The sequence below is a fragment of the Brachyistius frenatus genome, unplaced genomic scaffold, assembly GCF_029030835.1.
Source record: "Brachyistius frenatus isolate BFR_SWC_R1_liver_20210118 unplaced genomic scaffold, ASM2903083v1 Contig_35, whole genome shotgun sequence".
NCBI classification, from domain to species: Eukaryota; Metazoa; Chordata; class Actinopteri; family Embiotocidae; genus Brachyistius; species Brachyistius frenatus.
This window is the reverse complement of record NW_027210634.1, coordinates 1,579,758-1,592,866: the sequence shown is the minus strand read 5'-3', so window position 1 is coordinate 1,592,866 and position 13,109 is coordinate 1,579,758. Positions and strand designations below refer to the sequence as shown.

At 42.9% G+C, this 13,109-nt stretch overlaps 1 protein-coding gene and 1 long non-coding RNA gene across 5 annotated transcripts in view; one reads left to right on the top strand and one right to left on the bottom strand.

Annotated features, from left to right (window-relative positions):
• tnpo1 (transportin 1) overlaps positions 1-13,109 on the top strand; it is a 20,791-nt gene extending 7,682 nt beyond the window's left edge. For 2 of the 4 annotated variants that reach the window (XM_069700823.1, XM_069700824.1), the window contains 20 exons: positions 1,811-1,944; positions 2,488-2,569; positions 3,526-3,648; positions 4,211-4,329; positions 4,699-4,759; positions 5,048-5,216; positions 5,430-5,582; positions 5,690-5,915; positions 6,167-6,338; positions 6,454-6,540; positions 6,647-6,754; positions 7,254-7,412; positions 7,507-7,594; positions 7,676-7,774; positions 7,900-7,995; positions 9,970-10,045; positions 11,073-11,172; positions 11,288-11,362; positions 11,707-11,846; positions 11,928-13,109. In XM_069700823.1, coding sequence (XP_069556924.1) covers positions 1,811-1,944; positions 2,488-2,569; positions 3,526-3,648; positions 4,211-4,329; positions 4,699-4,759; positions 5,048-5,216; positions 5,430-5,582; positions 5,690-5,915; positions 6,167-6,338; positions 6,454-6,540; positions 6,647-6,754; positions 7,254-7,412; positions 7,507-7,594; positions 7,676-7,774; positions 7,900-7,995; positions 9,970-10,045; positions 11,073-11,172; positions 11,288-11,362; positions 11,707-11,814 — 2,235 coding nt within the window. In that variant the 3' untranslated portion in view covers positions 11,815-11,846; positions 11,928-13,109. Of the gene's footprint in view, positions 1-1,810; positions 1,945-2,487; positions 2,570-3,525; positions 3,649-4,210; positions 4,330-4,698; positions 4,760-5,047; positions 5,217-5,429; positions 5,583-5,689; positions 5,916-6,166; positions 6,339-6,453; positions 6,541-6,646; positions 6,755-7,253; positions 7,413-7,506; positions 7,595-7,675; positions 7,775-7,899; positions 7,996-9,969; positions 10,046-11,072; positions 11,173-11,287; positions 11,363-11,706; positions 11,847-11,927 lie in introns of those variants that run through there. The other 2 variants (XM_069700825.1, XM_069700826.1) reach the window with 2 other exon arrangements.
• On the bottom strand, positions 10,699-11,773 carry LOC138622235 (uncharacterized). Its single transcript, XR_011310995.1, has 2 exons — positions 11,684-11,773; positions 10,699-11,355 (listed from the first exon to the last, which is right to left on the bottom strand). It is a non-coding gene; the product is annotated as an uncharacterized lncRNA (long non-coding RNA).

The window sequence follows — 13,109 nt, the reverse complement described above, 5'->3', positions numbered from 1 at the left end:
TCATGTATTTTTTGGTTTGTTCAAACAACACTTTAAACCCCAAAGATATCGAGTCTGATATAAAGCAGCAAATCACAACATCATATATTCTTCACATTTGTTCAAATTACAGCTTATCTTCCACAAATATGAAAGTTTTTTTTTTTTTTTTTAACCACACTTTTTCAACAGCAGTATTTAATTCAGCTAAATCTGGCAAATATTTATTTGAATATTCTAAATCATATGCTTTATGCATATCAAAACCTCCCCACCAGCCAGTTTCATCCACTCCCAGGTGTCTGTTTTGGTCCAATTTCAAGTTATCCTCAAATTCCATAATGACATTTTCTGCCGGTGCGTAATCAGCTTTCTAATGAGGGGAACTGACTCTATTCTCCGTAATTGCACGTTGCCTCCTCCCTTGTGTGACCTTGACACCGTCTCAGCCTTGCTCTCCTCGTCTTCATTTCATAGCTTCGGCTCCTCCACATATTCTTTTTTTTTTGAGAGAGAGAGCTCTGTATCTGTCATCTGAAAGAAATGCCGACATGGGAGCGGTTTCCATGGAAACACATTTCAGACCGCGTCAGTGTCGGTGCTGTGCTGTTTCTTGTATTTGCTTCGCAGACTGCATTTTTTTTTTTTTTTTTTTTTTTTTTTTGTGTTCGAGAGAGACACTGAAGTCTGCAGCATATCGTGAGCATGCATACTAACCATCTGTCCAGCAGCTACTATTAAGGATGAGGTGTGTGTGTGTGTGTGTGTGTGTGTGTGTGTGTGTGTGTGTGTGTGTGTGTGTGTGTGTGTGTGTGTGTGTTGTACAGTATCAATGCTTGCCAACTGTTTGATGGTTATTAGAGCAGAAGTGGATGAATCCTATTGAAGATCGTACAAGAGGCTGTTGACCACATTTTGAAGCGCTTCCATTGGGGCAAAAATTGGAACTGGATCCTCCATGGCCTTTATGGATTATGTATATAATATTGCCTTTGTTTACTACAGAGCAAATGAAATATGGGCGTACTGCATATGAACAATACGTTGAATTGTTATCGCAAAATACAGTAAAATCCAAAACGTTAAACTGCAACCCATTCCACCTCACTAGCCCAACAACGTCTAGAGCCGCAGTCTTGGCTATCTCAATGTTAGGTGTGGGGCATACACTCGTTATAAAAATGGACATAATCTCAATTCTCTAAAAAGTAAAGCCAAGAGAGAAATGCAGTTCCACTGAGGGCCACTAGTGGCTGGGCTCCAATAGACTCCCATTCAAAAAGCATCAACTTCTCTTATGAAATACACAGTGTGTACGTTTTTCCCACAAGTCATTATGGTGTCATTTAGCTAAATACCCTCCTGATCAGTGTCCTGGTGGTCCCTTCGAAAATTATTCCGTAATTTATTAGATATTAGGCCTCAAAAAGAGGCATGTTTGGGGGAGTGCCTGGTTTGATTGACATGCCTGGTGTGCAGTCAAGTTTCCGGTGTAGGTGGGCGGGCTTAGCGCCCTTGGTTTCTCAATCAGATCCACCCCTCACTCCTCCCCAGCTCATCTAATTATGATCACTTCTGACTCCACAAACAATCCAAGATGGCGCCGGCCAAAACTGCCTTTGGCGTTGGGGGCGAACAAAAAGACAAATTCCGAACATTTAATATTATTTGCTGCAGTATCTCGATATTTTAAAGGTATAACCTCCCTAGCGCCCTGGTGTTATTGCACAGTTATTAAATCTTACCCAGGGTCTTCTTTGGGGACTTCTCATCACTCACCATGCTGTTTTTTTTTTTTTTTTTTCCCCTTTTGCCTTTCCCGTGTTCTCAGGGAGCGTTCGGAGCCCTGCAGAAAATCTGTGAAGACTCTGCGGAGATCCTGGACAGCGACATGCTGGATCGTCCTCTCAACATCATGATCCCCAAATTCTTACAGTTCTTTAAGCACAGCAGTCCTAAAATTAGGTAACATAAATCTTCTTGTATTTTCCAGTTTTTTTTTTTTTTATCAACTGAAAAGTCAACTTCTGAATCCCATTGAATTTACCGCCTTTCAATGAAGGTTTAATCGGGGTTTTTTTTAGTGAGTAAATCTGATATTGCTCATGAATCCTGTTCATTAAACCTGCATATTTATGGTGCATAGTTATCAGTTTACGCATGCGGACTTTCCAGACAGATTATTTCCAATGATATGAAGTACGAATGGTTCAATAGCTTCTTGTATTTGCTGCAAATCTTAACACATTAAGTCCTAAATCGAATACTGCGCGTTTTCGACTCTTTCCTGGAGACAAAGACGGGACTATAAAGTTCTGTAATTGCACCTTCAAACTCTCCGTCTGTCACACTGCGACATGCCCGTCGACAAAAGAAAAGAGCTCCTCATATTTGGCGGGTCGAATTAGAGCAGAGAATGATACGGGGGCTGCATTCATAGAGTGCTGCATGCGAGGGGAAACACGTTGGTGCAACTCTGACGTGGTGTTTTTTTGTTTTGTTTTGCAGGTCTCACGCCATCGCCTGCGTCAATCAGTTCATCATCAGCAGGACTCAGGCTCTCATGCTGCACATCGACCCTTTCATCGAGGCGAGTCGGACTGCGAATGCGTATTTGGTTGCTATTTTTTTTTTTTTATCCTTTCGTGTGTGCGCACGTGTTTATACAGACCCAAAATGAAGCGCGTGTTGTCTCGAAGTCAAGTGAGAATGAGGGAGGTTATTTTAACTGGTGCGCTCACCCTGTCTCACTGAAGTAAATAAAAGCTGCTGCGCTGACAGTTTGTCTGTGGTTTAACTCTCAGTTTAAGGTTTTTTAAGGCCAGTAAATCACCGTATCAAGCCTCATGTAAATTCTTGGAGGCAGCTTGTGTGGATCCTTTTAAATCCCTTCTCAAAATGTTGCTTGTAAACACCTGTGTAAAAAGGCTCGAGGAATGATTTGTTTATTTCCTCTTTTTCCTTTTAAGTTTTGAGTTGAACGCGTTTTTAGTTCAATTTTTACTTAGTAGTTTCTTGTTATGGCTGAATGCGCTGTTTATATTTAGAGCTTGGAGGAAGAGATAACTGACAATGGTAGTCTTTTATTTTGCATTGCAAATAATACACTTGGTATTAAGATACATTTATTAAACAAATAGTAACAGTAAGAGTTGCTAAAAATGTCAAAATAAAAGAAACCAGCCTTGAAACATCAGAAGAAGATGCATAACGTTCTCGCCGCTTTCGGTGGCTACCTGTAAATCATGAAAATATCAAAGCAGTCATAAAATGGCAAGAGGTTGAAGTGCAAAATAAGGAAAGCATAGATAGATTGGATTTGCATAGATAAGATGCTGCGTGGCAACTTGGATTAATATTCAACAGAAAAACATCTGCAAATGACGAGAAAACATAAAACAAAATGCATGTATATTCACAAACCTTTACATAATATGATATATTACATTGTATTGACTTTATCCCATTTATGTTAGTCACAGAAAATGCCTATGTTGAGCTGTTATTAGTCGTCGTAACTTTAAGCTGTCTTTCTGTCTTCTGCAGAACCTCTTTGCACTGGCGACAGATGAGGAGCCAGAAGTGAGGAAGAACGTCTGCAGGGCTCTCGTCATGCTCCTGGAGGTCCGCCTGGACCGTCTCCTCCCTCACATGCATAACATCATAGAGGTGAGCGGGTTTGGTGGAGGTTACAGGCTGAGAAACCGAGCCACACGAAATACTGCTATGATGCTTTACAGAGTCTACAGTCTTTATTCCTCTGGGCCATAAACTTCTATTAATATCAGTAAGCCACACGGTTGCACTTGGGGGTGGGGTGGGGGGGGAAGGGGGTTGCGTTCCTTCACTGTAATGAACACAGGCACTGTGGGGGATTTTGGAGTCAAACCCACACACAATATCCGGTGGACATAAGTGCTATCGTGCACTCATAAATTTGTTGTGCGAAAACAAGCAATACGACTAAATGTACTTTGCCCAGTACAGGAAATTATTTTGTCTTTTTTTTTTTTTAATACTCTACACTCATGATCAAGATTTATGTGTCCATTAAGGAGCATATGGGCTTGAAGCTAAGTGCCCTAAATGGAGCTCAAAAGTGGAGAAATGCACAAATCAGGATGGTTTGACAATAACAAGAATATAGTTTTACCGCTCTTATTTTTTTTTTATAAGATGTTTGTGAAGTATGTAAAATGAAATGTCTCCTGATGTTTTTTTCCCACCTCAGTACATGCTCCAGAGGACTCAGGACCCCGATGAGAATGTGGCCTTGGAGGCCTGCGAGTTCTGGCTCACACTGGCTGAGCAGCCGGTGTGTAAAGAAGTGCTGTGTGGTCACCTCTCACAGTAAGAACACACTTACACACACATACACACACACACACACACACATATATATATATACATATAAAACGCATATAGCACACAGACCCCAGCGCTAATTTTGAAAGCAGTTGATTCATAGCAACCTTGGCAGTAAGCTGGCGCAGACCTTGTACCAGAAAGGATATTTTTCTTCCTCACCCTTACGATGGCTGATGAAGAAACCCCTCCCCCCCCCCCGCTGCCTTTTGACCTCAGTTGTAACATCTGTCACAGGACTGTCACAATAAAGTGTTCTCCCGCAGCAGGAAGTCAGATGTGAGTGATTGCCTGTGGGGCTCCGACCTATCCTTGCCCTTTGTTCTGATCATTCCCCTCCGGCTCCTGCTGCAGGCTCACTCCGGTGCTCGTCAACGGGATGAAGTACTCCGAGATCGACATCATCCTGCTCAAGGTCAGTTTATATAGCTTGATATGTATACCTGTAGGTGCCGTGATGAACTGGCCCATGACTCAGGATGTCAGGCGGGTCAGCTAAGATGCCTGTGATGGACAAATATACTTGAATTATGTGTTGTGTGTGTGTGTGTGTGTTGTTGTTGTTTTTTAACCACAAACATTTGTAGATAATTCAGATTTGAAATCGGGTTTAGTTTTCATGTCGATTGCAGTTTTATTTCTCCCGCGCAGTCCAGTCACCACGAGTGTCTTTCACGCCGTATATGTATTTTTTTGCCATCAGGGGGACATCGAGGAGGACGAGGCCATCCCAGACAACGAGCAAGACATCCGGCCGCGCTTCCACCGCTCCCGCACCGTCGCCCAGCAGCACGAGGGCGACGGGATCGAGGACGACGAGGACGATGACGACGAATTGGACGACGATGACACCATCTCTGATTGGAACCTGCGTGAGTTGGGCGCCTGTGTGAACGGAGCTGTCTGGCTCTCTCTTTCTCATTTATAAAGCATCCTTTTTCGTTTACTCCCCATCCTTTTTACTGAGAGCTACAAAAGTGTATTGATGATTTCTCTGCTCTTTGTGTGTGCCGTACCCGTTACGTCTGTCTGCACACTTCTATGTTTCTGTGTACGTCTATACTTTTTTTTTTTTTCCACCTTAGGAAAGTGTTCAGCGGCAGCGTTGGACGTGTTGGCCAACGTGTTCAGGGATGACCTCTTGCTGCCAATCCTGCCCCTTCTCAAAGAGCTGCTCTTCCACCCGGAGTGGGTGGTTAAAGAGTCTGGCATCCTCGTGCTGGGGGCGATAGCTGAAGGTAAGAAGAAAGGGGGGGGGGTTTGAGGGATGAGGGATGAGGAAGAAACTGTCATGGGAGTGAGGTCCCTCTCGGACGAGATTACACTCTCTTATCCCCGTCTCCAGGCTGTATGCAGGGCATGATCCCGTACCTGCCCGAGCTCATCCCCCACCTCGTCCAGTGTCTGTCCGACAAGAAGGCCCTGGTGCGATCCATCACCTGCTGGACGCTGAGCCGCTACGCGCACTGGGTCGTCAGCCAGCCCCCAGACACCTACCTGAAGCCTTTAATGACGGAGCTGCTCAAACGTATTCTGGACAGCAACAAGCGTGTGCAGGAGGCCGCTTGCAGGTGGGCGAGAAGTCCCGACGAAGTTTTTTTTTTTAACAGCACAGTCGGAGCACTGGCGCCGCATTCGGTTCGGCCGCTCCCACACATTTTATTTATTTTTTTCCCCGCCAGGGGTTTTTCGGTTTTTTTGCAGATGCATCCAGATTTCTTTAATGTTGTCGAGAGCTTTCCATGTCACGTAGTGCTGAAAGTTATTTTTATATATATATTTATTTATTCATTTTTTTCCTCTCCTTCTCTCCACCCCCCAGTGCCTTTGCCACTTTGGAGGAGGAGGCTTGTACAGAGCTGGTGCCCTACCTGGCGTTCATCCTGGACACGCTGGTGTTCGCGTTCAGCAAGTACCAGCACAAAAACCTGCTCATTCTGTACGACGCCATAGGGACGCTCGCAGATTCAGTCGGGCACCATCTCAATAAACCGGTATGCAGAACGGAAACACGTGAACGTAACGTCACAACATACTATTTACTGCTTCCTCGTTTGAATGCATCAATCACTGCAATAAAATTGTTATTTTTCTGTGGTAATTTTTTAGGAGTACATCCAGATGTTGATGCCACCGTTGATCCAGAAATGGAACCAGCTGAAAGACGAAGACAAAGATCTCTTCCCTTTATTAGAAGTGAGTTTCTTAATGTGCAATTACAGCTCGCGTATGATGTGTAATTTCATCATCTAACGTCTGGATATGCCGCAGACCATATCTAACCGCCGCCTGCCTCCCTCAGTGTCTGTCTTCTGTAGCCACCGCCCTGCAGAGTGGCTTCCTGCCCTACTGCGAGCCCGTGTACCAGCGCTGTGTCAACCTGGTCCAGAAGACCCTCGCTCAGGCCATGGTGAGTGTGTAGGATCCAGAAATGTGCGCACACACACACACACACACACTCTCTATATCGAGGGATCTCCAACCTTCTTTCCTCTACAGTGACAAATTTAAAATTGAAAGTGTCCGAGAGCTGCTCATTTTTAGTAACATAGAGTCAATGCAAAAATACCTTTTACAACAGTTTCACGAATGGATGTGAAATGAGTCGCTTGTCGTGATAAATCCCTCCACAGAAGTTCCCTACGGGTCCAATCAAATCCTCAGAGCTTTTTGTAAGATCTTTTTTTCTTAAATTTCATAAATTGCTGCACTGCCCCCAAATGGTGAAACAGTGAATTCATGCAGGTTTAATGTGCATGTGTACTATACAATTTTGATTACAGATTTAATCCCAGCATAGTGGGTTGGAAGCTTCATAAACAAACAAAAAAAATATACATCATAACTCAGGTTTTTATTCATGTTTCATGAATTCAAACTTTCTTTTCTACCTGTCCTTCACTCTCCAGCTTCATCAGTCACAGCCGGACCAGTACGAGTCCCCCGACAAAGACTTCATGATCGTGGCTTTGGACCTGCTCAGCGGACTGGCCGAGGGCTTGGGTGGCACCATTGAGCAGCTGGTTGCTCGTAGCAACATCCTCAACCTCATGTACCAGTGCATGCAGGTGAATTAAGAGCCGTCAGAGTTGTCTTAACGTGGCAAACCGGTACACCGACTTGTTCGTTGTTCACCGTGTGCTGTTCTCTCCAACCGCTCAGGACAAAATGCCAGAAGTGCGTCAGAGTTCTTTTGCTCTACTAGGGGATCTGACCAAGGCCTGTTTCCAGCATGTCAAACCGTGCATCGGTACGTTCTGTGCAGTTGAATCTGAAGCACCGTTTGGCAATAAGCAGTCAGTCGCTAAGTTGTTCACTTTCCTTCTTACAGCTGATTTTATGCCCATACTGGGTACTAATTTAAACCCAGAGTTAATATCAGTGTGCAACAATGCAACATGGGCAATCGGGGAGATATCTATACAAATGGGTGAGTGTGTTTTATTTTATTTTTTTTAATTTATTTTTTTCCCAACACATTTTCCCAAAATATCACCATTTAAATAATATTTTGTGTTTTTAAAATCTGAATAACATTTCTCACTCCACCCTCAGGGCCTGAAATGCAGCCATACATTGCCATGGTGCTGCACCAGCTGGTGGAGATCATTAACAGGCCCAACACCCCAAAGACTCTCCTGGAGAACACAGGTACCACTTGGTGGTAGTGCTGAGCCAGCCAGCCAGGGTGCACACACACACACACACACACACACACACACACACACACACACACACACACACACACACACACACACACACACACACACACACACACACACAGGGAGGTCCTTGCACACTCAGAATTCACCACATTGACTTGGGTGCTCATCCTGCCCCCTCTTTAATCTCTATCAAAACAACCTTTCCCAAGGAATGAGCCTTACAGGTTTTGCTGTTTTTTTTTTTTACCAAAGTATGTAAAATATTTCAGGTATTGATTTTCATCTGGCACAGTGAGATAAAAAGACAAAAAAGAAACCATGGGAAAGCCGTGGTGTGAAATTCTTAAAACTCTCAAATTGCACAAACCGTGTAAGAGCCCAGTCTTGGAACTAACTCATGTGCACTGTGTGTGGGGAAGTACACTATTATGATAGAACAAAGTGTGAAATCACAGGCAGTGTTTGAGACAGATAGATGACTTCATAGCTTTCACATAGTCACTTATATTTACTGAACACCTAAACAACACTGATTGATTGAGAGCTGACTAAATGTAGATCACTTAGCATGGAAAAGCCTTCAAATTCTCCAAGAGGTTGCACTCTGCTCTTGTTTTTTTTTTGTTTTTTCCCCCCAATTTAAATTCGGTCTTTTATAATTTCGATGAGTCAAAGAGACCATCATAATGAAAATATATACATGCAAGGGTGAAGTGTGACCTGCTTTCAAAAACGAAAGAGGAAAAACTAGGGACTCTGTAGATGTGTTCCTGTTTGTTTGCTGTCAGTTTATTTGTTGCTTTTCTTTACTGTTCTTTAAATGTGGATGCATATCTGCCAATAGATGTTAAATGTTGTTAAGAACGGCCGATGTTTGATGCAGGATACGTGATATTTTTTTTTAACTCCGTCACGAACAGCCGTAAGAGTTTCCTGACACATCTGACCACGTCTTCGCTGTTTGTCGAGTGTTTTCAATATTTAAATTTGAAAACGCCACGGTGAACCAAAACATCCAAAATTAATGTACAAATTCAGATGTTTATGCCATCTTCAGATATTATCTTTTCCAAGAGAACCAGCTCGTCGCTGGAGCAAAATTTAAAACGAACAGCCGCTGTAATGCCCCTGTTAAAAGTGGGCGTGGCTTCTTCGTATCCCCCCCGCCCCCTCTTCCGCCCCCCCGATCAGCTGATCCTGCACTGAACTCTACTCTAATGAGCATACCATCTGCTTTCTGCATGTGTCATTGGACTGTTCATAAATGCCTGTTTGTTAATGAGAATGTTGCATAGTTTTGTGTCTCTTAAACTTAGGTCCTCCCTCCTCTCTGCCTCATAAGAACCTGCTGTGCTGGATACTAGTCTCCCTCCATGTAGTTGGCTTGGAGTAATGTGTCATTTCTTTTCCAAAACAAAAAAAAACAAACAAAAAAAAAAAAAAAACCATTTCTGTTTTCTTATGGAAATTAACATTTTGTGAGTTTAAGGGAGAAATCTCTGTCAATCCAAAGTGAACTGCTCCTGTTGAGGCCGGTCACTTGCACATGCTACACCTTTCGCTAGCCTGTGACGTACATTTTAAAATCAAGTTAATGCATTTTTTTTTTTAATCCTATATTTGACTAGCTATTTTGATCCATATGATTTTCTGAAAGCAGATGCCATTGTTTGCCTTTTTTCTATGAATGTCCTGTCAAAGTTGTCAATGTGTTCTCCCTTAAACGTTGTCGTATGTCTTTTTTTAGAGTGTCATATTTTTACATTCCTCCCCCCGTGACTTGAAAGGGGCAGTAATAATCAACGCTAGTGAAATCTTCTGTTTATTATCATACACAGATTCTGTTGATTTATGTCTCTGAGTTGTTTGTTTTTTCTTTATTTTTTTCTCCTCCCCCCTCCTCATTGCTCATGTCTTGGTTGGCGTTTGGTGGTGTGTAACCGTGATTGCGTTACCTTAGCAATAACAATTGGTCGTCTTGGTTACGTTTGTCCTCAAGAGGTGGCACCCATGCTACAGCAGTTTATAAGACCCTGGTGTGTATTATTCAATCTTTTATTTAATTCATCTCCTCTCTGCTTTCTTCTTCTCTCTCCTCGTCTGTCGCCTGTCCCCCCCTCCTCCCCTCCCCCCGCCCCCACCTTGTTGCTCTCCTCCTCCTCCTCCTTTCTCCTCACTCTCCTTCTCCTTCTCGAAAAGACGTCTTTTCAGTTGTTTTTTCTTCTCAGTTTGTAATCATTGCCAACCGTGTGACTAACCCTGTCCTCTTTTAGGTCCTACCCGTGATTTGTTTTTGTTTTTTGCCTCGGTAGCACCTTCATGTATTTCTATACCTTAATTTGTTTAATTTCTAGCTTTTTGTCATTTGTTAACTGTCGCTAACAACCTTTTAGAAGATGCATGGGATCAGATTATTTATTTTTTTGTCACGTGCCTGCTGGTTCAGCAACAGAGAAAGGATGCAGACCTTTTAATGCCAAAGAGCATTTTTTTTTTCCCTCCCTAAATCCCTTTCTCATTCAGTAGTTCACCCCAGCTGCATGTGCCCGTCCCAAAAGAAATGACCCCAAAACCTTTTCCAAAAGTAATGTTTATATTCAAGGTGCTATATAGATTGAGGTTTTTGCTGAACACACTGCTCATAGACGGGAAAAAAAAAAAGAATAAGTGAAGTTCTCAGAGATCAAAGTAGCTGTGTTTAATGTCAAATTTTTTAATTTTTTAATTTTAATCTCTTTTGTGTGCATGTTTTATGTGTTGTGGTAATCTCAGGTCATGATAGACATTACTCACATGGATGTGTACATAGAGTCTAATGTGTTTGTACAGTTAAGAAAGAAAATGTATTGATGATAAGAAACCACATTTGTATCGAGAGAGGCTATATATATATTTTTTTATCTCTCAAATAATGTTATTTCTTATAAACATGTATGTTAGTTATTGTTATAGATATTTGTACGAGTCGTTTCTAGAGGCAGTTTTTCGTAGACAAGTTTCTGAAGTTGCTACTTTGAGGATTCTTTCGGTGTGGTGTTAAATGTGACCCCTCCCTGTTGTCAGGTGCACGTCTCTACGAAACATAAGAGACAACGAGGAGAAAGACTCTGCATTCAGAGGAATCTGCACTATGATCAGTGTAAATCCGGGAGGTGTAGTGCAGGTGAGATCCAGCGGTAAGACGATGGTAGCGGTGGTTATGTTGTTGTTGTTGTTGTTGTTGTTGTTAACAGTCCCGGGAAGTTGAAATGTTGCCTCGCCTCTCTTCTCTGGAACAGGATTTTATATTCTTCTGTGATGCAGTGGCCTCCTGGGTAAATCCAAATGAGGATCTCAGAGACATGTTCTGCAAGGTAAACGTTGAAGATGAATGTTTAGACACAAATTACGGAGATTAAATTACAGTAATAATAATGATTAAAAAAAAAAACAGACAACTAATTATGTAAGATTTCAGCAAATTGTTTAATTTGAGACATGGAGCCATCATGGTTTCTTAATTCACTTGTTTCACTGGTTAACATGTCTGCCCCCTATTCCCCCCCCCCCCCCCCCTCCGCCCTAGTGGCCAAAAGCAGGAACGGCAGCGTCTCCAGCTGACGCTGATAATAATCCCGTCGCGCAGAAGATCTATTTTTGAAAAGGCAGCGCCTCCGTTGTAAACGCGGTCTAACCTTTTCCCGGTGTTCGATTTCAGATCCTTCACGGGTTTAAGAACCAGGTGGGCGAGGAGAACTGGAGGCGCTTCTCCGATCAGTTCCCGATGCCGCTGAAGGAACGGCTGGCAAGCTTTTACGGGGTGTAACCGTTTCCACAGCGCTGTGCCTCATCTCTGGGGTCAGTCCTCTGCTCTCGGATCATTTCACCATGTCAAAGTTGTCCCGCAGTCTAACGAGGCCTCTCTCTTTCTCCGCGCAGGTCATTCACTACGGGAGACAATATAGGGAACCGTCCCAGGGAACATGTTACCCTTTACTAGGGGGGAAGGGTCTGCCTGCTGACGGGGAAAGGGAAGGGGGTGCCGACCTCCTCCCCGAACCGGGTGGACGGGGTGGGAGGGAGGTGGTAGCTGCAGTTCCTCAGTGCCCCCTGTGCACAGGCTATAGGGGAGGGGAGGGGGTGGGGGGTGCTGGCAGAGCAACCTTATCATGGGAGGTTAAATTCATGTTAATCATACCTCGATCAGAAATAATTGAAATTATCCCCTGATCTTTTTTTTTCTTTCTCTCCATTTCTTTTCCCCCAAAATATCTTCTTTTTTTTTTTTTTTAACCACTAGAAAGAAATGTAAACATAAAATGAAGATCTTTGCGAAACCCTGTAAAGCATTTGCTCTTCAATTTTAGTCAGATGAGGGGGAAACCTTAATGCGGAAAAAAAAAAAAAAGTGGTTTTGAAGGGGCAGATATGCATTTATAAGAAGACTGTTCTTTAATAAGAAGAAATATAATGGAGTGAAGGTTAGCTTAAAGCTAAGTTGTAGCCGAAGGATGCATTTTATTGCATCTGGCCCTGAAAACTAGATTATTATTATTATTATTATTTTTAATTTTTTTTTTTTTTAACGATGCTGCATATCACCGAGAATGAGTTATTTCAGAGTTCCTATTCTTCAGCGGGGCGCGGGGCTGTTAATTACGTCACCAGAGAAGCACAAGATTTACCTTTTTAAGAGCAGCTTGTCTGGGAATAGGTAGCATGCGTATATCATCGTGGAAAAGCTGTTGAACTTTAGTGCCGTTTTGTGTTTTGCGTTCGACAGCTGTCATCGGCCCTTTCGATAAGGTTTCTTCTTGTGATTTGTATTCCCTTCTGTTTTTCTTCTTCTGCCAGAGAATTATGGCCATCAGCTGTAATGTAGCATGACAGGGTTTACACACCGAACTTTTAGGAAAAAAACAAAAACAAAACAAAAAACAAACAAAAAAAAAAAAACGTGTCAAATCTTGGCTGTGATGTGACGTCGGAGTGGAGCTGTGGTTTTTTCAGGGGAGGGGAGGGAGGGAGGGGGGGTCCCGGTCTCGTGGCATGAATGTGACGCGGACGTTCATCGGCAAGCATATCAGAGCTTTAGATTTACAGTCCTTTTAAAAACAAAAA